Genomic DNA, 26068 nt, shown 5'->3' on the forward strand with positions numbered 1-26068 from the left:
AAAGAATTTACCACAATAAAATGTTGATAATTTGTTTAGAATCATGCACACGTGAATTGAAGGCCTAGGTTTAGTAACACCGACTACTAAAAAAATCATAAATAAATAAAAACAATTTAAACATCATTCCTTTTAAATTGAACTTTCGTATGCTATTGACTTTAAAACAAATAATTTCAACTTTATTATTTAAGAATTTATGAGTTTCTTTAATTTTTATGTGTTTGCGCTTAAATTGCTTTAAAAAAAATATTCTTTGACCTCGTAGGTTGGTTTTTTTTTAATTTGCTTAAAATAATAAGAAATATCAGATAATTCCATATAAGTTTGGTTGTGTGTACATATATTATGTATTGTAGTGTGTGTTGACACAAATAACACCAAAGAGCTCTTCGATAAAGTCAGACCACTCACACGTAAATTCAAACAGAAGTCTTGGTCTATCAAAGATGATGAAGGCAATGTACAGACGGATTTGGACAAGTTTATATATCTTTGGAGGGAGTATTGTAACTCTTTATACTGAATACTGAATATCAGGCCTCCACTTTCCACTCTCCTTCAACAGGGATACACCACACTGACATACTGTTTTGAATCTGAACCTGACATACTTTTTTCCGAAGTGGAATTCGCTCTGAAAAGACTTAAGTTAAACAAAGCAGCAGACTATGATTTCATTACTGCTGATGCCTTGAAACATCTTCTGGTGAAGTAAAATCTGGCACACAGGAGTCTGGTCTGAGAATTGGAGAAGGGCCATGATCATGCATCTACATAAGAAAGGTCCAACAAATAGACTACTATAACAACTATAAGCTACTAGCTCTAATATCACACGCCAGTGAGGTGATCCTCTAGATCCTGCAACGTCTTCTAGAAAACTCTATAAGTTGGCAAATAACACCTGAGCAGGCAGGATTTTTGAGAACGGCACTACTTAAGAGAGATCCCATTTGGTGGAAAAATCTACAATTTTCCCTTTTTTTATAAAAGTTGAGTTATAAAAACTTCTTTGAAAAAACACATAAGGAACTGAACATTGGACTGCACAAAAAACACAGTAAAAAATTTGTTTATGGTACGAGTGTAAGAATCCGACCATTTGATCAGAGTTAAAGTTGAGTCTGTGTTTTTGTGGAGTCCAATGTTCCGTCTCTCATGTGTTTTTTCAGAAGTTTTTATAACTTAACTTTTATAATGACAAAGGAAAATTATTAATTTTTTCAAAAAATGGGATTTCTCTTAAGTAGTAGTACTTTTAAAAACTTGACCATAGCTCTGAGGATGGCTTTGTAAGCCGAAAGCGCTCAGCTAGGAAATAAATGTTTACACACTTCAAAAATACTTTTCTTTTTAATTCTTTTAAATATATTTGAGCAATTCTGGAGATTTCTATGCAACGCGTTGACTTTCAAGATTGTGAAAGTCAAACTGTTTATAAATATTTTATGTTCTTCTCAATGTAATGTAATTTCGATAAAATCTATAAAAAGTGATATCATGAATAAATATAAATAATTTTTTTTCTAGAAAACGAAAATGTGCCTCATGATAAAATAACGAGGATATATGCATGCGCGACTATGTGGCATGAGACTAAAGAAGAAATGGTTGAATTTTTAAAATCTGTCTTTAGATTGGATGAGGATCAATGTGCTCATAGAATTGTCCGACAATATTTACAGTTCCAATTGCCTGATTACTATGAGTTGGAAAGTAAGTAAACATAGTCAAACGATACATAAATTAACAAAAAAAATCGCGTTTTTACTTTTTTATTTATATTCCTGATATGCGTATAGGTTATTGGAATAGTTCAGATTTTTTACGTACGCTGGTGTGTTACTTAGCTAGAATTTTTTCTAAAAACTCCACTGCTGCTTTTGATCTTTTCGATGAAGAAGTTCTAGTTAGTGTTAACCATCACGTATAATATAAACTCTTAACTGGATGGTTGGAAGCAACTGTTCTCTCTTATCTGTATATCGGCATAAGACTCTTCTGCAATCTAGAAATTTGAAACATTTTACTACTAGATTATTCCGTGCATTCCATGCACGAGTGCATGCATCGTCACTCTTGATTCTGAAAAGTGCGCCAGCAGACTTTTGGATTTCGCAAGTTCTTCAGCCCTACTCCAGTCGGTTTTTTCTTCAAAAAAGTCAGATGTTAAACGACTCCTGCTTAGTACATATTAACCCAAAAGTACGTATAACTCGACATATCAAAGAACTTCACATGAAAGTTTTATTACAAAATTTTCTATTTCTATTCAATTTTCGGATAGAATTTTTTCCGAATATTTCTACAGATTATTGCTGTATAGATTCCTGTTAGAGTAGTTTTTACCCAGGGAGCAGGATGTTGACTAGCTATGTTGTCATATCTTTCCTTTTTTTATCTGTTTATAGTTTTTATAGTTTTTTATTTCTATAATTTCGATAACCGGAGTCCCCGGATAACAGACAGATCATTTTTATTTTTTAAGTGTTTACCATTATACAAACTTTACCAACATTATAAAAAATATCTCAAAATATACTCCTGAAATGATTTCTTCTTTTTATATTAATCTGTTTTAGAATATTATAAACAAGAATATGTTTATTTTAGCTCATATATTCTTCGATGACGCTTTTATTCGACAAACAAAAAATGATCAAGATCCTCATGTTAATGAATATGTTCTATCTTTAATTGATACTGTCAGTGATGCGGCTAGTAAAGTACATGCTGTGAATTGTAAAATTAAACCGCCCACTGTATACTCAACTCCATATGGGGGCAGATTAGAATGGACATTACCGGGTAAAACTAAGATGATAGCGCATTTAAAAGATAAGGACAAAATAAGAGCTAAGAAACGATGGTCACAGGTTATGTACATGTATTATTTATTGGGATATAGGTAAGTTTCTAGTTAAATTTAATTTTGTATTTAAAGTGTTAGGTTAATTTCATGTTCGGAACAATATATTTATATATATATATATATATATATATATATATATATATATATATATATATATATATATATATAAATTGTTATGATGTGTTTTGTGTTTGAATTATGAGCAATGAGTATTTTTAATAATATAGGGTTTTTATCGCGGTTCTCAAAGAATTAGCTTGTAAGTACTTTTTTAAATTATCTTTATTATAACTATTATGAAACACACATATATATCTAACTTAGTCAATGTAAATTTAAAATAAACTATCTTTAAACTGATATTCTTATAAAACTAATTAAATTCTATAGACAATCTAAAATTTAAACAAACTATCTTCAAAATTGAAATTGTTATGACACTAACTAAGTTATATTAACAAAATTTTGTACCTTTCTTTCACTGAATGCCTAAATGAACTGTTTTCCACTATATATATTCTAATCACCACTGAAAGTCTTCGTACTTCGGTTATCCTTGTTTTTGTGAAATTTCTTTTTCCAATTATCAGCTTCTACGTATTTAAGATATATTTTTCTTCACCAGCATTTATATACCACCAATCAAACCAGCAAACAGCATTTATATTTATTCTTCTTTTCAATATACCAATATCCAATTATTATAAGTTGATTTATACTAATCTCCAACCATAATATAATTTAATTTCTTCCAATATACTTTTTTTTTTAATCTTCAATAATTATTTGTGTATAATTATAAATGTGCATTAAATTATATGCATAATTTTTAATCTTCATTTAACTCAATATATTAAACAATTTGACTATTTGTACCTGATTCACTGACTCCAACTAACTTTCATATTTCTTACTAAACTTTTCTGACTGATTTACTAAAACTGTGAACAATTGACTTCACTAATTAATTGTGTCTATCTTCTACTAACTTTCATAATAAACTGCTTGACTTCTAACTAAAAACTGCCAAAAACTGCTTAAAACTCTTCTGACTGCACTATCTAAAACTTTTCTGACTAAAAACTTTCAAAAACTGCCTCTTCTGAATAAAAACTCCCAAAACTTCTGAACAATTGACTTCACTAAGTAAATGTATCTATCTTCTAACTAACTTTCATGATAAAACTGCTAAAAACTGCCATCTTGAATCCAAATCACAGGTATTTATATCTTTTGGACATTCTAGAACCATCTCGTAAGAGATCATGTTCCAATTTGTTCTATTTCATACTTGTATGAATTTTCTGGAACAAACCATTTCGCAAACATGGCCATCTCCGGAGATCCAGAGAATTCCATTCTTTTCTATTAATAATTTTGTTTACATTTAGGCTTTTCAGATCAGAATATATAATTTAATTAGTAACTTAACATTCTAATTTAATAAAATACACATTTCAAACAATATATTATTATAACCCACTTTATATTTGTAAATATTCTTAAACGTCACTTCAGAGTATAAATATCTGTCAATCTCCGAGAGTATTTTTGGTTGCCTAAGCACATGGCTCACTTATATATATTTACAATATTAAAATACAACTTTTTACAATTATTATATGATAATTTCTAAAAAATACCCTCACATAAATAATTTTTATTAAATTCTCTAGTATATAACTTATTTAAAACAACCAAATATCTAATATTATGTAGTATATAACTTATAAATTATTTTCTATAGACCCTAATCGTATCAATATATATATATATATATATATATATATATATATATATATATATATTGTTATTTCCTGACCGTGAATATTTAAATAGGAACTTTTATTTCCTGGTTTGTCGGTCTGATGTAAATATTGGACAAACATACCAATACCTACATAGAAGAATTGTTGAACACAAACATAGTATACAAACCAAGGCATTAAACACAACAGCCCTAGCCAAACATTTTCTAGAAAATAGCCATTCTTTTGATTTTGAAAATATACAGATTTTGGAAAAAGAACAACATTACAACAAAATATGCATATTGGAAATTATTCACATAAAAAAAGATCCAAATTCCGTCAATATTAAGACTGACAGCAAATATCTTTTACCCCTATTTTAAGATATCCGCCAGATGTTATCCGTCAATGTTAGATATCAGTTTTTAATCCATGTTAAACTTTTTTAAAAAGTGTAAACATGAAATTTAATTATAAAATGTAAGTAGACATGGAAGATGAAATGGGTACAAACTACATAGAAGAGAATGAAGGAGAGAATGAAAGAGAGAAATCCCCGGGAGTTGACGAAATACCAGCAGAATTGTATAAGGTAGCAAGTCACATCCACGTGCTCATCAAAGACATATGGCAAGAAGAGAAAATACCCGACGACTGGAAGAAAAGTATAGTATGCCCGATCTATAAAAAAGGAGACAAACTCCAGTACAAAAACTACCGTGAAATTTCTCTACTATGTACAGCATATAAAGTCCTCACGTATATTATAAACCAACGGCTCCAACCACTAGCAGAAAATATTATTGGAGAGTATCAGACGGGCTTCCGACGGGGAAGATCGACACTGGATCAAATATTTACAGTCAAACAGATCTTGAGTAAATCATGGGAACATAACATTGATGTTCACAACATGTTTGTAGATTTCAAACAGGCATACGACCATGGACGTATAAACACAGATGGACTCAGTTATTTACATAAAAATGTGAAGCCAAAATTATTTGACTAGGTCACATTCTCAGCACCTTCAAATGTTGTCACATTTTTTTATTAAAATATCTTATTCACGTATCGCTGAAAATATTACTATATTTATTTTATACTCTACAGGTGCTATCAAACCAAAATAATAATTTATTACTTATATTAATATATTTAATTGTAATTAAAACATCAAATGTGCACATAGTGTGCATATCATTTAATAGCGTATAACAGATATCAACCAATTATTTTATATGTAGAAGCACTGAAACCTATTTATTAATGGCAACGGTGTTTACATTTCTCTGTCTTATGGCTCTACGTCAAACTTCAAATGCTGTTCCATGTCTTGTCCATGTTTGTTTACTTTTTACCCAAGATGAGGAAAAGTTGTTTTTCGATATTTTGGCTGTATTTTAAGTGATATTTGTAAATATTGAAATAAACAAATTATAATAATGGTGCTACAGTTTTGCATTTGCAAAAAAAACGAAATATTTACATCCCGATGTCTCATTTAATTTGTAAGTACTGTTTGTTTACATTATTTAAGATGAGGAACTGAGGAAGCCTGTGTGTTTACATTTTAAAATATGTCTTTCATAGGCGTACCATTGGGTTTATTCATATTAATTAATGTATTGAACAAGATATTAGTTCATGAAATTAGTATAGACATTTTTAAATTGTAAGTAGACATCATCTGATTAAAAAGATCTGTTTATTAGCTTTTTAATTTAATATTTCTCATGAATTAACAATAAATTAGTGAAATGAATAAAACTCATTTATTTTTCTATGTAGGTTTTCAAATAATATTGATTAATGATGAAACTTACTCTCTAAACTTCAACAGAGAAAACAGTATAAAAAAACCTTTCAAAAGCATCCTTTTTGGTTATTTAAACTTGTAAGGAAGCTGAAAAATATTTCAGATTTTTTAATAAAACTATAAATATCTACAACAGACTAGTTAAAAACCTTATGAATATTTTGATTAATAAAACCATACAAAATGTTCCAAAATCAATTTATGAGCATTTTGGTGACCATATGTATGATGAAGATGCAATCGATGGTCACTCTATGCAACTTTTAAAATTGGTTCTTGAGAAATATTTTAAAATTGGAATTCATCATGAAACGAGGACTACTTTAGATGCTAAGACCGTGCGCATAAGAAGCGTTCTTACTAAGACTGTTTTATTTCGCAATGAATAAAAATTTATTTCTATACCAATGTCTTCTATTATGTCTATTTACCATTTTTACTTTAATATTTCTGTTCGGTAAATAGCTTTCCAATAATTTATACATTTTCACGCCTACTTTTTAATAAGTAGGTATATTTGCAAATAATTTTATGTCAAATGCCAGCTTTGGAATGATCAATAAATATTTTTGTAGCAGAAACCCTTACTACGAGGAATCTATTCATAATGTATTAAAACAAATTTGTCACAATTTTAAAAAATATGTTTTAATACAATTATCAATAAATATAGGTATGTACTTAAATTTGACAAATGTATATTTTTTAATTGTTTTTTTTTATCGTAGGATATTTGATACCTATTAAAAAATTAACTTGAGCTCAACTATATTTTATTGTATTAATTTTAAAGCAAATAAAATTGTATTTTATTTTTTCTATAAAAACGTGTTTTTATACATTATTACTACTTCCAATTATTAACGTCTGAATAATTATCCCCGCGAGTAAAAATTCAAGCACGCTTATGCTCATTGAGGAAGTATCACAGTCTATCGATACCCGTTTTACTCCCCTTTACCCCCTTGTCCAGGAATATCGAAGCTTCAAAACAGTGTGTGTTTAAGGTATCTTATTGCTGGGTCCATCTATGTTTATACGTCCATGCATACGACTCAGTCAACAGAAACAAACTACAATATATTGGCTGAATTGGCAATACCACGCAAGCTAATTAGACTCATTAAAGCCACAATGGATGAAACTCAGGCATGTGTACGAATACAAAACCACCGAACAGACTTTTTCAAAATTTCGCAGGGTTTAAAGTAGGAAGATGGGCTGGCCCCAACTTTGTTTACCTGGCACTGGAGTATGAGGTTAGGCAAATGCTTACTGGACGAGGAAACCTACTGACCAACCGAACAGTTCAACTGGCCATTTATGCCAACGATATTAATATTATGAGTAGAACATCAACAGGAGCACAGGAAACATACGCAGAGTTCAAAACGCAAACAAAAAGGCTAGGGCTGGAAATTAACACAGAAAAACAAAAATAATGATACAGACGAGAAGAAATATAGTCCCACAAAACATTATACATGAAGATGACATTGAAACGATTGGAAAGTTTACATACGTGGGAGTAGAAATATATCCCGACGGATCAGAAGATGGGGAAATACGGAAGAGAATAACACAGGCAAACAGAGCTTATTTTGCCCTCTCCCATATATTTCGGTCTACAAATGTCCACCGAGACAAAGATGAGAATCTATAAAACCTTAATTCGACCAATAGCATGCTATGACAGTGAAGAATGGGTCCTGAAAGAAACATCCAAAAGCAAACTCGATGCATTCGAAAGAAAAGTACTGAGGAGAATACTAGGACCTGTGGGGGAAAACGGAATCTTCAGAAGTCAACAACAACGAGTTTTATCGACTTTATAAGGAAGCACCACTGTCAGACTTCATTCGAATACAAAGATTGCAATGAGCGGGACATGTGATAAGAATGGGAGAGGATAGGCTACCAAAAAGAGCACTGAATTCTAGAATGCAGGGAAAGAGAGCGGTTGGAAAGCCAAGCAAGCACTATATACTTTTTTGTAGCATTTCCAATAGATCCTTTAAAAATTCTGGTGGAGCCCAATGCTTCTTTTATATCTAAAAATTACGTTGTGTTGAGAATATATTAATTACATATATATGTTATTTTCTGATCCATACTGAACTTGTGTGTACTTGTCTTCCTCGCCGTTTAGTATTCCCTTGGTGCAATAGGCTTAGTCAATTTTACCTATTATTTAACTGTAAATTGATTTACTGCTCGTTTTAACTAGTTTTTTACCATACTTGGTATGTATGAATTAGAGATAACAAGTTCTTTTATAATCTGCAAAAATATACAGGGTGTCATTTTCAAATTAAATAAGTTAAGGGTATTTCCGGTGAAACCGGAAGTGAAGTAGTAACAAAAAATATAGCGTCAGATGTGTTATGTGTCATTGTACTTGCATGTAGCTTCATAACTAATAGCGTCTTTTTTGTTTCAAAGATATTTAGTTGGTTCCATACTTTTACTCAACCCTGTATATATTGAATTTTAGGATTATGGACAACGATCAGCTTGAAGCAACAGAAATTAAAAACATGGCCCACAATACATATATACTTGCTTTAGATGGAGATATTGATTTTCAGCCCGCTGCCGTACATCTCTTGGTAGATTACATGAAGAAAAACTCCAGTTTGGGAGCTGCATGTGGTAGAATTCATCCAGTCGGTTCAGGAGCAATGGCTTGGTATCAGGTTTTTGAATATGCAGTTGGTCATTGGCTTCAAAAAGCAACCGAACACGTCATTGGTTGTGTACTTTGTAGTCCTGGTTGTTTTTCTTTATTTAGAGCCGGAGCCCTTATGGATGACAATGTAATGGCAAAATATACTACAGAATCTACAGAAGCACGACACTATGTACAATATGATCAAGGTAAAGTTTATAGAATAACAAACATAGAATCTTCTTCTTTTAATTCCATAATCGTCATCGATTGTTAGATGTGATTTTGGCAACCATACCTATTCGCTATTGTGATTTCATTGAGAGCATGTCTAAATAATAATGTAATCATTTTCCCCTACCATTGTCTTTTTTACCATTTTTCAGCAATTATGTTCTTCTTCTACCAAGGCCACGTTTACCTTGGATCTTTCCCTGAATGATCAGATGCAAACATTCATATTCTTCAGAGTAGTCTAATAATGTGACCGAAATATTCCCGCTTGCGACTCTCTATTCTATTGAGCAGTTGTGTTGTTGTTATGCTAAGATCATGGCTGCAAAGTTCGTACACCAGAATTGATGTAATGAGAATATATGATTTATGCTCATTTATCCTAACATTTAGTGGTCTTGAAAATTCTCCCAGATAAAAATTCTTTTCTTACCCTTTTTTGATAAGCGTTTTACATAAGTATTTTGTTTCTCTTCAAATCCCTCCTTGTGAGCATTTCTGGATCGTTTTTATTGTTTTCTTGTTCCCGTTTTTCAGACTTGTGGAATTCTTTTTTTATAAATGGCAATAGATAATCATTTTTTATTAAAATGAGCACGTGTGTTGGGCTGTATCATATAGTGATTTGATGATTTTCTTTTTGATAGTTATGTTATGGTTTTAATGATAATTTAAATATCTGTTGGTGTAGATAGGGTTTCTATTAACTTTAGTTACATATCCAATATCCTCCTCTATGATTAACACATCTAAAAATGGTAGTTATTGTTTGCCTTTTCCATGGTGAATTTAATTGGTTCTTCTTTATAGTTAATGTTCATCAAAAATGTGTTCAGTGCTTCTGGTCCATTAGACCAGAATATATCTGCTAATAATGGGGATGATGAAGAGCCCATGGCTAATCCAAAGACTTGTTTATAAAAAATCGTTTATTTGAAAATAGGTGTTGTTAGTGTTATATTGTTGTTGTTAGTGTTGTTGTGGTAAATCTTCTTCGTCAACCATTTTTCATCTACACCTGATTGTAGGTCTCCCCCAATTGCTTCCATTTTTCTCTATCTTATGCCAATCTAATCCATTGTGTTCCTGTCACTACTCTTATGTATTCTACCCATCTCTTTTGAGGTCTTCCCATGATTCTTGTCGTCCTCATTGGTCTCTATTCTAGGATTTTTCTACTTTTGTAATTTCTTCCACGATATCCCTGATCTTCGTTTTACGTCTTATCGTCGTATCTCGATGTTTCTAATCTTGTTCGTTCCTCAGTGATATTCCAAGAATGTTTCGTTCCATTACTCTTTCTATTTTTTTAGCAGATTTCCTGGTAAGGATTGTCGTCTCCATCTTGTAGGTATAAACTGGTAGTGTGCATGTGTTATACACCTTTTTCCTTTAAGTTTATAGGAATGGAGGTGTTGTTGCAGTTGTTTGGATTTCCCAGTCTGATGATATGGCCCAGGTATACATAATGCTCTATAAGGAAGTTGGTAGCTCACAAATCTCGGGAATGGTGGAGGAATTTCCCAGGACAAAGACAGGCGAAACAGTTCATTACAGAACATTCACCAAAATTTACGGCAGACCTAATAAGCAAAGACAGGAAAACAATCAAAGCTATAGTAGGTCTTCTAACAGGGCACTGTAAGCTGAATAGGCACTTGAAACTGATGGGATTATCAGATGATGGCCTGTGAAGATTCTGTCACCTCGAAGAAGAAACAGCAGAGCACATTTTATGTCAGTGTGACAGTCTGGCAAATGTGCGGTTCTTTGCATTAGGAGAAGAAAATCCACCGGCAAATAGCACATGGAAGGTACAGTCTCGAAGCTATTAGACTTTATAAAAAGGGTCAGGCTAGAGAATATTATCTAGAACTAGAGGACCACAATATATCTGAAAAGGTCGCAGTGGAATAGGCCAAAAGGCTACCTCTCTAAATCTATCTATCTATATTTATGGTAGGGTTTTGTATTGTTATATTTTTCTGGTCCTGGTTTATTATATTTGTTTTACTGTAGTTCATTTTTACGCCTACCGCTCCGGAAACTTCATTTAATTGTTGTAACATTTCATTTAGTTCTTGGATATTATCTGCTATTAAAACTATGTCATCTGCAAATGAATAGTTTGGGAGAAATGGTGTCTCCTTGCTTCACCCCCATGGTAGTTTTTTGAGGTTTGTTTTGACAAATGGTTAATGCAAACCCGTCATTGTTTTCTTTTTGTATCTGATAAGATACAATAAAGTATATAGTTTTTATATTATCCTGTACTCGGACTAGATCTGCTGGCAATAGTGCTACGGATCCAAAACCGATGTTCTCAGTATTTTACCAAATATAAAAAAACTTTTACTTTTACATATATTTTGAGCATTAGTGTCAGTGATTGCAAAAAATAAAGTAGAAAGCAGCCATGAATAGTGTCAGTTAGATATTAAAAAAAATTAACAACGAATTGAATTAAGGTAAACTTAAATATGTAAGTAAATAAAGGCAAAACAATTGTGATCCTTTTTTTCTCAAGACATTTATAAAAAAATAATTGTGTATGTGCATATGAGAAGACAAATTTATTAAACTGATTGCCTTATTTATTGTTCTACAATGCATCGTCAAGAATCAAATATTTGTCTTATATTGCTGAAAAGATGAGAATCGTGATGCTTGCGCCAGGAAAATATTAATTCTAGTACGGCGCTTGAAGTTTTTTTTTTATTTATTTGTACTATTTCTAATAATTCTATTTTATCTATTATTTATTTATTAAAAGGTTCTTATTTTAATTTATTAAAAAGCACGATAATTTATATTAGTTTATTTAACTAAGTGAATATAAGTGAATAAACAAGATGTTTACAGGTTTTTAATATGACTCATATTTTTACGTAACATATTTATTGTTGACTGACAATTTATGACAAATTTAGTCCATAACAAAAACATCTCAGTAGAAGACAAAGATATTGAGCCAGTTGACTCCTATAAATACTTGGGCCATGAGATCAGAATAAGTCGAGACAACCAAACAATCGAGCTGAAAAGAAGAATAAACCTCGCTTGGGCTGCATTTGGGAAGATGAAGGATATTTTTAGGTCTAAGATTCCAATGTGTCAGAAAATAAAAGTATTTAATCAGTGTATTTTGCCAGTGATGACCTACGGCGTAGAAACCCTAACACTCACAAGAACAACAGTGAGTAAACTACATGTTGCAGAAAGTGCAATGGAGAGAATAATGTTAGGGATTTCTCTACGTGATAGAATACCCAATGCTACTATACGCAAAAGATCAGGAGTAGCAGACGTTATTGAATGGATAACAACACTAAAGTGGAACTGGGCAGGTCATGTAGCAAGATCAGTTGATGACCGGTGGACAAAAAGAATTTTGGAATGGAGACCCCAAATACAAGCTAACAGAAATAGAGGTCGACCCCCAACGAGATGGAGAAATGACATAAAAATAGTGACTACAAATTGGATTCAGATGGCGCAAAATCGGACTAAGTGGAAAAGCATGCGAGAGGCCTATGTTCAGCAGTGGACGTTAGAGGCTAGTTGATGATGATGATGATTGTTTACTGCAACCACAGGGGATATTAGCGATATAAAGTGTATTACAATTAATGTCACAATAACTTATATAAACCAGTGTCTTTTAAATAACCTATTTTATTTTCAACATTCATGTTTTCTTCTTAGGCTTCCTTTATATTCATTGAGATGTTATGCTTCTTTCTTGTAGCTTCGTATAGTTGATACTGAGTTAATATTTGTTTCACGGAAAGGGTAGCTTGTCCTAGCAGCAATCGTGTTATTCTTACTTCGTCTGTTCGATGTTGGTTAGGGCCACGATTTCACTAATTGTTTAATTTATTTTAGTTTATTTTGCGATACACTCCACATGTTTTGCGATGAACGAAACATTAGATTTGATTTGAGAATTCAAATCATAAGAAGTAACTTCGTTAATGTGAATGGAATCCTGGCTGAAGCATGATGAGTGGACTAATTGGTGTGCTTCTTAATTTCCTTTTATACCAGAATGCGATATGACAAACGTAAACTCGACGCTGATCTTTTTTCTTTTAGGTTCACTATTTCCAATTTGATCTGTAAAGCGATTGGATTATTGGTATATAAATATTTGATAATATGAAGCGAGCTTATTGAATCCGTAATTATGAGAGACGAGGACTGTTGTGACTCTCGTATATGGATAAGTGCTTATAGTATTGAACACAACTCTGCAGTGTATTTTAACGATTTTACTATCATTATTAAGTCTTTTATTTATTACACTTAAATTATTGGGTCTTTATAAATTAGTACATTCTTACACTTATCACTAAAAACTAGAAAACAGCTACTTTAATTTATATTATTTATTTACAATATTTATTTTCGGACTTATGTCGGCAATGGATTTATAACAAAAACTAAACTAAATCTACATTTTTTTAGACAGCTAACATAACAGGATGATGAAGTAATGGGTTTGAATTTAAATTTTAAGGATGTACTTGGTGTGAGAACGTCTGCACCAACACCATTTGATAATTTGGATACGTCAATGTATATCTTATAGTGATTTTGATAGGTTTTCATTTATTTTGAGAATGACTGTTTGATCAGGTATCATTTTTTTTGTATATATTGAGGTTGGTATTAATGTTGGGAATTGGTATTAACCAAGGTGAAAATGTCAGGAAATTGAAGATGTATGTAAAATGTTTCTTTTAACTCTTTCATAAAATTGTAGATCTAATCTTGTTGCAAAGAAAGTGTCTTGAAATCGATTCGTGAACGTATTGGTATAATTAGAGTACGGCGCTCTTTATTACATTTGAAATTCTTTGGTGCAATGAATTTACTATATTTACTTGTACAAAACAATCTTTGCGAAATATTTATGGAAGCTAGAAAATTCTTAAATTTTGACCAATATTATTCAAAAAGACTGAAATATGTATGCTGTATAGACTATGAAATACTATTCAATATAATCGTTTCTAGATACGTCTTAATATTCGCTGTTTGATGTTTTAGGTGAAGATCGTTGGCTGTGTACGTTATTATTGCAGAGAGGTTACCGTGTAGAATATTCAGCAGCTTCTGATGCCTACACCCATTGTCCAGAAGGTTTTAATGAATTTTATAATCAACGAAGAAGATGGATGCCTTCCACCACAGCAAATATTATGGATCTACTGACAGATTACAAACATATTGTTTCAATCAACGACAACATATCCAAATTATACATTTTATATCAAGTAAGAATTATATTAGATTTAATTAAGTACATATTACCAATTGATTGAATTGACAGAATAGATTTAATCATATAAGTTAATGTGAATTTTGAGTTTTATTTATTGTATGTATTACTTCCATAAACCAAGGTTTATAATAAACTAAGGGAAAAGGACAGAACTAACAATAATTACGACATAGCTGTTTTAGAACAATTTGGGAAGTGAGCCTTAAGAACCAATGAAAGATGAGGCAAAATTTAAAACTGCTGAAACTGAATTTGTTTTTGTTCTAATTTAGATATCTTCTTGTTTTGCAGGTAGTCATTATGATTGGTACAGTAATTGGTCCTGGAACTATTTTTCTTATGTTAGTTGGAGCGTTTGTGGCTGCTTTTAAAATTTCACAATACGAGAGCTTGATTTGGAATGCTGCACCAGTTCTCGTCTTTATAATAGTATGTGCCACGTGTAAATCAGATACACAAGTAAGTTTTAATACTAATTTAGTATTTAAATTTAATATTTAAAATGCATGAGTCATGAGTCTGAATCGCGACTGAGATGTGTGTTTTTATAAAAAAGAATCTCTTTGTAGGATCAGTACTCACCCGAGATCCGCAGTCATTCGAATATAATAAGAGATTCTTTTTTAAAAACAATAAAGACGACTATACTTAGTAACAAGATAATTGCTCAACACACACCCTGTAATATACTTCTTCTTCTTCATATGCCGAGCTCGATTATCGAGCGTTGGCTATCAAATTGGCTATAGTAATTTTGTTGACGGCAGCTCGGAAAAGAGATGCAGACGATCTGTTAAACCAATCTCTCAGGTTTCTAAGCCATGACGTTCTTCTTTGACCTGACCCTCTTCTTCCGTCTACCTTGCCTTGTATTATTAAATGGAGTATATTATATATCTCTGGGTGGCGCATAACATGGCCAAAATATTCAAGTTTGCGATTTTTAACTGTTTTGACGACTTCCGTAACTTCTCCCATCCGATGCAAGACAACTTTGTTACGAACTCTATCCACCCAACTTATTCGTAGGATTCTCCGATACACCCAGATTTCAAATGCTTCCAGTTTCTTGAGAAGTGTATCCGTCAAAGTCCAACCTTCGACACCGTACAAAAGAGTAGAGAACACATAACATCTCACTAATCTAATTTTCAGACTTAAAGTAATATTGTTTCCACATAACAGTTTCTTTATCTTAAAGAATGCAGCTCTGGCCTTCTCTATCCGTATTCTAATTTCTTTGCTCATGTCCCAGTTCTCATTTAGATTACAACCAAGGTAAGTGATACTGTTAGTTCTCTCCAGTTGTTCACCATAAGCTGTTACCACTTCCGGTTGTATTGGCGTTTTACTGACGACTTTCACCTTTGTCTTTGCGGTGTTTAGCTTAAGGCCATATTCATCACACGTTGTGGTAATCCTATTAATTAGATGTTGAAGTTCTTCCTAATTGCTTGCAATTAACACTGTGTGATCCGCATATCTCAAATTATTAATATTGACGCCATTCATTTTTATACCACATTGAACATTATCTACTACTTTATTGAAAACGAACTAAGAATAGATGTTAAATAGTAGCGGGGACAAAATGCAATCCTGCCTTACTCTTCTTCAGATTTGAAGCTCTTCAGAAGTGTTCCGGCCAATCCTGATGTTTGCACGTTGATGCCAGTAGAGATTTTTAATAATGCGTAGGTCTTTATCATCAATACCTACCTGCTGAAGAATGGCTATCATTTCAGTATATTTTACTTGATCAAAGGCCTTCTCAAAGTCAATAAAACACATATAAACTGGATGTCCGACATCTCTGCATCTCTGTACCATAACCTGAATACTAAATAGTGCTTCTCTTGTTCCAAGGTTATTGCGGAATCCAAACTGTGTGTCACCAAGTTGTTGTTCTATTTTTTGGTACATCCTAGAGTGCAAAATTCGTAGAAATATCTTTAAAACATGACTCATCAAGCTGATGGTTCGGTAGTCACTACATCTTTTTGCATTTGCTTTTTTAGATATCGTCACAAAAGTCGACAGCCGCCAATCCGTTGGTATATAGCCAGTTTCATAAATTTTATTAAACAGATGAAGGAGAGATATTTTACCTGAACTTTCGAAGAGCTTTATTATTTCCCTCAGTATTTCATCTGGTCCCGTCGCTTTTCGGGTCTTTGCTAATCGTATTGCTTGTTCAATTTCGTCCATAGTTATGTCAGGTCCTGTAACTACTTCGTTAATTTCAAGCTCGGGCCTTTCATCACTAAACAGTTAATCAATATACTCTTTCCATCTGTCTATTTTATGCAAATTAGTGATAATCAGTTTTCCGTCTCTATCGACGATGTTATTTGCCTGTTTTTTGTTCTGACCTGTCAGTTCTTTTATTTTTTTATACATATTAAATGAATCATGTTTTCCCTGTAATTCTTCAATTTCTAAACATTTGTTTTCGAAGTATGTTTGTTTTGCAGGTCTTATTTTAGTCCTTATCTCTTTATTAATTACTTTATACATTTCGACGTTTTGGTTCTTAAAATTGCGTCTTTTTTCCATCAAGTTCAAAATCTCATCGTTCATCCACTGTTGCTTTTTTTGACTCCTCTCTTTTAAGTTTGGAGTTGAGTTGCTTATAATCGTTTTGATTTGGTTCCAATGATCCTCGATGGATTCTTGTTGTTCATAATTCTCAAAATTGCTCTCTAAATTGTTTGCAATCATCTGGCTATTGTTTCTAATAAAATCCATATCCAGTTTGTTATAGGATCGTTGTTGCTTTATCCGTTTAAGTTTTAATTTTATTTCGGCTAACAACAGATTGTGATCAGATGGAACATCGGAACCAGGAAAAGTTTTTACAGACTTTACTGCATTTCTGTAACGCTCACTGATAGTTATGTAGTCAATTTGGTTTCTGACGATATATATATATATATATATATATATATATATATATATATATATACATATATATAATCTCCGTTTAGGTAGTTTGAAAAAGGTGTTCACATAATATACACAATGTACAATAAATCAATTCTCTCCAGTACAACCGGTTAATACCCGTATTGCATAAAAAGTTTTAATATATTAGAGGTAGACACTTACATCATTTTTAAGTCCGATATACATGTTGTTTCTTCTTATTCCTTTTTAACTATCGCGATTTCGTAAAATCCCTTGTCTGTCAGTTTCCATGTGTCTCGATATTTCTCTATTCTTATTGATTATGAAAGGGTCTTGTCTGTGAGTTTCGTAATAAGATTGTACATATGGTTCGACTTCTTTTTCCGTGGACCATGCCGCCCACTGTAAGGCTTTCCAAACCATTTCTTCTAATGACTTGGTCGAGAAATATGGCAATATTTTCAGAAGCTATGGTATAAGTTAGTTCTTTTCTCAGTCCAAAACACTACTAGCATCTCACGACAGCAATACGTCTCAAAGGCATCTATTTTCTTTTTATTTGTTTTCAGAACTTTTTCGATCCTATCAGATCATCGTCAATGAAAAATCTACTAATAAGTATAACCACTTAAAAAAAATTAAAACAAAAGGGTAAAATTTTGACTGTTAAATTGAAAATGTGGTTAATACTTACGTCTATAAAGTAGTTGGAACTAGCCACATAATGAGGTCAGATGACCTTTAAATTAGATGATTTGAGTAACGAACATTATAATTCTTAAGACACTAGGTCAATTATAAAGGATAACATAAATTTTTAAGGGAACGAATAATTTCCCAGCTCAAAAAGGGGACATTACGGCCTAAGAGGTAACAAGAAACTGTTGACAGAAGGAAGTAAAAATTTTTTGAAATAACACGACCTTTAGGACAAGTGCTAGGTAGTTTTTAAAAAGTAATCAGATAGTATATGCCCATTTAGTTTATATGCCCATAGTAGTGTGATTTAGAATCAAATTTGTATTAAAATTATATTGTTGTTTTAAATGATATATGAATGAATATAATAAAAAAATTGTTGTTGAAGAAAAAAGAATAATTGTATTATGAATAATGAAATGACTAACAAAATCCTACAAAAGATACAATTACTATATGTATACAATATATAAATCATTTTAATTGACATATTTGTTAACTTTTATTTCTTTTTCAGTTATTTTTTGCTGCTCTTATCACTGGAGTGTATGGTCTTATCATGATGACAGTATTCGTCGGTATGATGATCCAGATCGAACAAGATGGTTGGCTGGCTCCTTCATCTCTTTTCTTAGTGGCCACAATGGGAGAGTTTTTGATAGCGGCGTTAATGCATCCGCAAGAATTCTACTGCCTCAAATATTTAATTATTTACTACGTTACTATTCCCAGCATGTATATGTTGCTGGTAATATATTCAATATTTAACATGAATAATGTATCATGGGGTACCCGGGAGGTCACTTTAGTACCGAAACCGCCAGAGGTAAGCCATAAAATATCTGTATAAATAAATTTTTAATATTCCGTAATCTTCCAGATAAGATTTCTGCAGCTTAGTTGTATATAAAAATTCAAAAAATTGGATCACAGAGGAAATTCTAGACATGATGGAAGTAAGAAAAAATAGAAAATAGAAAGTAGAATGAAGAAGAATACAAAATAATTCGTAGAAGGAAAATAAAAGAGACAAAAAATATATAGATAGAACTGCTACTTTTAAAACGACTCCTTCAACTTTCATAGAAAACTTGAAGAGATAAAAAATTCTTTCAGGAAAACAAACTTTTCAAAAATAATGAAAAGCAACAGCATATATAGGATTAAAAGGAAATATATGAATCAATCGTAATACCTATGATACAAAAATAAAATTAATTGGACCACCAATATTAGAGTCAGAAGTAGAATATGCAATCTATAGTTTAAAAAACCATAATGTGGTTGGACCAGATGGTAAAAATGCAAAAATATTAAGCTATTTGGCATTAAACGTTTATACAAACAGTTAAACGTATAAAATACGAAGCAAATACCAACAGATTGGCTAAAATCAACTTTCGCATCAATAACAAAGAAACAGAAGCGAATTTATAACAAATATGAAGAAAGAACAGGATTTGGTTTCAAAAATGGCTTGTAAACAAGAGAGGCATGAAGTTGCTGATGCAAATGTGTCATGACCAAAGAAAATATATTTTTATTTGCTTCATTGATTACCAAAAGGCCTGACTATTGCTACAAACGTTAAACGGAATTGGGGTCGATGACAAAGACATGAGAATGATTTAACAACTATATTGAAATCAAAACTAGGAACTAAGAATCGCCAACGCCCTATACACAGACGAAATGGAGGTAAAGAAAGGCGTAAGTCAGGGTTGTATTCTCTCTCCACTACTGTTCAACATTTATGTAGAACAGATATTTTAACTTGCACAACAGAACGAAAAAGGCATTAAAATTAATGGTCTTTCTATTAATAAGAGATGCTGACGATGCGGCCAGAATAATGAACCTCCGTCATCCTTCGCCGTGAAGTTCATTTAACCCTTAGAATCCGGGTTTTAAGATGCTTAAATGCCCATCCTGATGTACAGAAGTGACCAGTTTACTTAAAATGAGATCTCTGAATCGTGTGGCTTTCGAAATGTGTTTTTCTGAGAAGACTGCTTAGAATTCTGTAGGTTCCAATGGAGACAAATGAAAGAAGCCTATATCCAGGGAAAGACGAACATGGGCTGAACAAAAAGTTTAATATGTTTAGTATTATTATTATTAGTATGTGTTAAACATTTGCTAAGTTAAAAGTATTGTTTTTTTTTTATTTTTCACATTACCTAGAAGTAAACGGTTCTATATATCAAGTTAAATTACGAAAAATTTATCAATAAAACTACAGATTTTAGTATAAAGATAAAATAGTTCACTGATATCAGATATTTTTATAAAAACTGGTTTTTGTATATTTGATCGAATTTTATGATTATAAATTTGCAAGTTAGAAAATAATTTGGCTACTGAAATGCCTTTCTGTTTTTAAGATTTTAAAATATTTTTAAGGGAAATCAGAAAAATGCAGCGACCGCAGCGCCTGCTCCTGCGCCCACAGCAAACCAACCATTATCATTTTTTGGTAACTCAAAACATAATGCGGGATCCTTCGAGTTTTCTTTCGGGGGTCTTTTTAAATTACTGTGTTGTACTTACGATAGTAAAGGCGAGGAAAGAGAAATGCTTAGGAACATACAAACTTCCATTCAAAATATGCAACAAAAATTGGACCAGTTGGAGAAGAATAAACTATCTACAGATTCGATCCTGGAACCAAGAAAAACCGCCAGACAAACTGAAATTTTCGTGGGTTTGAAAGCTGCAAGGTATGTATAGAGATTCAGTCATTTAAGCTATTCAATCATTTTTAAGGTGAAATTCAATTTAATGTTATCAGTATCATCATCTTATAGGAGACCATCACCAGAATCATATTTACAAAATAATTTAAGTTTTATAGAACGGAAAAAATAAAATAAATAGACTCAAAGGAAAATTTCATTTAATAACATTTTGTGTAAATTTTTTACCATCGTAAATTTCTATAGGGTCAAGTGGGGCAATTAGAAAATATTATTTAAATCGTTTGATATTTTTTGTTGCCTAAACGGCAAATTACACCCAAGAAGGCTTTATACCTGGAAAGCACCCTCAAGGAAAATCATAAGAAACCAAATTGATTTTATCAACATAAACAAACGGTTTAGAAATTCGATCACCTCAACAAAAACATATCCAGTCGCAGATGTCTTCTCAGATCATAGTCTATTGGTTGCAAATATCAAAATATGACTCAATATATTTCATAAGAAAATGAGGCATGAGAAGATAGATATAGGACTACTAAAAGAAAATGACATCCAGGGAATAGATAAAACAGATATTAATAAGAATTTTGCGAAAATAGTTGAAGACACTACTAGAAGCATAGAAGAACAGTGGAACGAAATGAAGACATCAATTACAACAATTTCGCATGAATATCTAAAATCAAAAAGAGAAAAGAGGCAAGAATGGATGACAGATAAAATACTGCAGATGATGGAAGAGCGAAGAAAATTAAAAGATAGACTTCACAACGAATACAAAAAGTTGCATAAGACTAGAGCAAAAGAAGCATGGCTAACGGAGAAATGTACGGAAATTGAAACACTACAAAACATGACGATTTCCATATGCACAAAAAAATTAAAGAGGTACACAACACCAGAAAACAATGCAATACAGGCATAGTTGTAGACATTGAAGGCCAGATATTAACTACCATTGAAGATAAGTTATGAAAATGGAAAGAATATATGCAAGAATTATTCGAAGGTGCAGCACGAAGTCCGACTGAAATAAACAATCCCTACGGCCCAGAAATAACAAACGAAGAATTAACTATGGCCATTAAGCGGATTAAAGATGAGAAATCACCAGGACCTGATGATGAGATGCATGGTGAAGTTTTAAAACTATTAGAGGCACACCACATCCCAGTTCTTACGAAGCTATTCAACAACATCTACGAGACGTTATTTACCAAAAGACTGCCTACTATCAATATTCATTCCACTTCCTAAAACAGCCAACGCTAGAAAATGTGAAGAACATAGATTGATTAGTTTGATTAGCTATGTACTTAAAGTACTTCTTACTATCATTCACTCGCGCATATACACCAAATCAGAAAAACACCTGAGTGAAGTTCAATTTGGATTCAGAGCAGGACTCGCAACGAGAGAAGCACTTTTTAGTTTGCAAGTTCTAATACAGAGAGCCAGAGTTGTCAACTGCGATGTGTATGCATGTTTTATTGATTTTGAGAAGGCATTTGATAAAGTCCCACATTAGAAACTAATCGATATTCTAAAAACATCAGGACTCGATGGTAAGGATATAAGACTGATCTCAAACGTATATCTTCAACAAAAAGCAACAGTTCGATTAGAAAATGAACTGTCCGAAATATTCACAGTCGAAAAAGGAGTTAGACAGGGTTGCATATTGTCACCGGCATTATTTAACATAGTACTCCTTACTATTATTCACTCACGCATATACACCAAATTAGAAGAACACCTGAGTGGAATTCAATTTGGATTCAGAGCAGGACTCGGAATGAGGGAAGTACTTTTTAGTTTGCAAGTTTTAATACAGAGTGCCAGGGATGACAACTACGATGTGTATGCATGTTTCATTGATTTCGAGAAGGCATTTGGTAAAATCCCACATGGGAAAATAATCGATATCCTAAAAACATCTGAATCGATGATAAGGATATAAGACTGATCTCAAACTTATATCTCCAACAAAAAGCAACAGTACGATTAGAAAATGAACTGTCCGAGATCTTCACAGTCGAAAAAGGATTTAGAGAGGGTTGCATATTGTCACCCGCATTATTTAACATATACTTTGAAAACATCTTTAGAGAGGCCTTGGACAAATCAGAAGATGGGATTGTTGTAAATGGCCAACTTATAAACAATATTAGATATGCAGGCGATACAGTGTTGCTGGCAGATAGTGCCAGCTGGAGTAGTGTCCTCTATGGAGTAGAAAGCTGGAGCCTTACAGAAGATGCCATAAAACGATTAGAGGCATTTGAAATGTGGTGCTACCGACGTATGTTGAGGGTCTCATATATACACCATACAAGTAATATAACTATTCTCTAGAGGCTAAGAAAAGACAAAGAAATTATTAACACCGTAAAGAACATAAAATTGGCTTACTTCGGCCACATCATGCGTAATAATAAATACCGACTCTTACAGTTGATTCTACAAGGCAAGATTAAGGGTAAGAGAAACCCTGGACGTAGGCGTATATCCTGGATAACTAATCTTAGGAAGTGGGCTAGTCTAAAGTCAACTGATCTATTTCGAGCTGCTGTGAAAGAACAAGATGGGTCAATGCGGTCGCCAACATCTCTAGAAGATAGACACATTTAGAAGAAGAATCTGCAATACAATTAAAAGCGAAAAACAGATTTATGTACAGAAATATATACAAAACCTTCTCAAGTGATCAATTTGCCAATTAAGTATCATTGTCATTTATATGTGTCATTTTTCACCCCTCATAAGGTACAATTATGAGACAACCTTTGGGCAAATTTGAGACATATTTAAAAGCTGTTAAGTCAGTAAAATTCGGTTTGGGAGAAAGTGAAACGGCACGGTACAAAAATGATACACAAGCTATATTAGAATATACTTTTTTTATAAAAGAAAGAAATTAAAAGATAGGTATAGTAAACGAAACATTAGTCTAATGGAAATGTAGATTAACAAAAAATTAGTTTATTGAAGATTGTAATAAGAAAGATCTATTTTAAACATTAGTGACTTCTTTATGCGTTCTATGGCACCATGGGAAGTCGGATTAAGAAGCTTCATTACTACGTCTATAGGATCGACCTCGTACGTTTCTGGATTAGAAGGATATAGAAATGAATTAACCTTACGCCTAAGATAAGATCTTCTGCTTCCTAAAGTGCCTATCCGTTCCGGATGTTGGCGATCATCACGGCTATCTTTACTTTGTTTATTGCAGCGCGGAACAGTTCAGTGGTAGTCGTGTTATACCACTTCCGTAAATTTTGAAGCCAGGAAATGCGTCTTCTTCCCGGTCCTCTCTTACCTTCCCTTGGAGAATCAGCTGGAGAAGGCCATAACGTTCTTGATTTCTCATTACATGTCCTAGATGATCCAACTTTTTAGTTTTGACGGTCATGAGAATTTCACATTCTTTCCCCATTCTACGCAGGACATCCATATTAGTAACTCTGTCAACCCAGGATATACGTAAGATGCGCCTATAACATCACATTTCGAAAGCTTCGAGCCAATTCATAGATGCAACAGTCAGTGTCCACGCTTCCATTCCGTAGAGCAGAACTGTGAATATGTAGCAGTTCAATAGACGGCATTTTGTTTTTAATGATATGTCTCGACTGTTGAAAATGGTTCTCATTCTAACGAATGCTGCTTTTGCTTTTATTATTCGCTGTTTAATTTCTGTTGAGTGGTCCCATTGGCTATTTAAATTGGTTTCTAGATATGTGTATTGCTCGACTCTTTCGATATTCTGTTGGTTGATTGTAAGTTGAGCGTTTAGTATTGGTTTTTTACTAATTGTCATAAATTTGGTTTTCTTTATAATAAGAGCTAGTCCGTATCTGTTGCTGACTTCTGTTATGCGATTTGTTAATATCTGTTAGTCATTCAGAGATACTTCATGAAAACCATTATCTACCGAACATGAGCAACGCAATATACAATTTTTTTTTCGTGGGAAGTTGTACGAGTATGTAGTCGTCCTCCTTAACATTGGATATATCTAGGTCTTGATTGAGTTCCATTTCATTTTCCACAATATCGTTTAGTGAATTTTTCGTGTCACTTTCATCTTCATAGATTTCTTCAATTTGCTCGTCTTCACTCCCGCTTAATACTGCATTCTACTTGTTGTTTGTTTTTTCCTTATATACCTTTCCTATTTCAGTTTTAGAAATAATTTCTTGCATATATTTAAAACTAGTTAATACTTTAGCAGATCCATCTATTTTAAGCCTTTTTGTGAGTTGGGGTCGTTCTTTTAACCTTGTGTTAGGAACGACTGAAGAAACACTGCATGTAGATTCTGACGCAGATAATGAATTGTTTTTAGAGTGTTATTGCTTCGAGATTGAGACAAAGTAGAGTTAGTAATATTTGTACAATTACTGCTGGGAAAAAACTTGTTCCTCAGACATTTCTAATTGGTCGACTGTACTTTCTGCATTATAGTACCTATTCAGTTTTAGATGATCCAAACAGTCTATGGAGTACTTTGTTCTGTCACAGGAAAAGACTCCAGTATTAAAGAAGGAAGAAATGTTTGTTTCCTTATTTATTCCTTCGTTTCATAATTTACATAATAAGTCCAAAAGTTCAGATTTCGATAACTTTCTTTGATTTTCACGTTGCCAGTTAATTATTTTTTCATTCCAACGGAGCTTTAGTGGTCCAAAGCAGCATTTGTGCAAAGATTGTAAAAGATCCATGGTATGTGCCGGAAGTTTCAGTAAAGTTAAATTTTCTGCGATTGCCCGTTCAATTGTACTTTTGTCCAAATGGGTAATGTGACCATCGAAAATTATAATTAATGGTCTTTGGGACACTATTGCATAATCATACAGTCATATGCATACAAATTGTTTGGTATGTGATGTTGTCCCTTACAGCTACACCGTAAGTTGGCTCCTTGTAAAATTATTAGTGGTGGAGTAATCTGCCGGAAGCTGAAATACACGCCGTGACAGAGGTATTTTCTTTTCCTGTGACCTGTATATTCCTATTAACTTTTGTCCCTTTCCAACCACATAATACGAGAAGGATCGGAAGAAAAACTGGTCTGATTTGTGTTCCAAATAAGCTCAGGTGAGTTACTTAAATCCATAAAC

The 26068-nt window shown here is 32.6% G+C and overlaps 1 protein-coding gene across 2 annotated transcripts in view; it reads left to right on the forward strand.

The window, feature by feature from the left end:
- Window positions 1-26068, forward strand: part of LOC140437336 (chitin synthase chs-2-like) — an 81623-nt gene that overhangs the window by 40323 nt on the left and 15232 nt on the right. For both annotated transcript variants that reach the window (XM_072526809.1, XM_072526810.1), the window contains 7 exons: window positions 1534-1719; window positions 2617-2911; window positions 8940-9322; window positions 14400-14626; window positions 14926-15093; window positions 18758-19066; window positions 20644-20960. In XM_072526809.1, the coding sequence (XP_072382910.1) occupies window positions 1534-1719; window positions 2617-2911; window positions 8940-9322; window positions 14400-14626; window positions 14926-15093; window positions 18758-19066; window positions 20644-20960 (1885 nt within the window). The remainder of the gene's footprint in view (window positions 1-1533; window positions 1720-2616; window positions 2912-8939; window positions 9323-14399; window positions 14627-14925; window positions 15094-18757; window positions 19067-20643; window positions 20961-26068) is intronic.

The sequence above is a fragment of the Diabrotica undecimpunctata genome, chromosome 3 (genome assembly GCF_040954645.1).
Source record: "Diabrotica undecimpunctata isolate CICGRU chromosome 3, icDiaUnde3, whole genome shotgun sequence".
NCBI classification, from domain to species: Eukaryota; Metazoa; Arthropoda; class Insecta; order Coleoptera; family Chrysomelidae; genus Diabrotica; species Diabrotica undecimpunctata.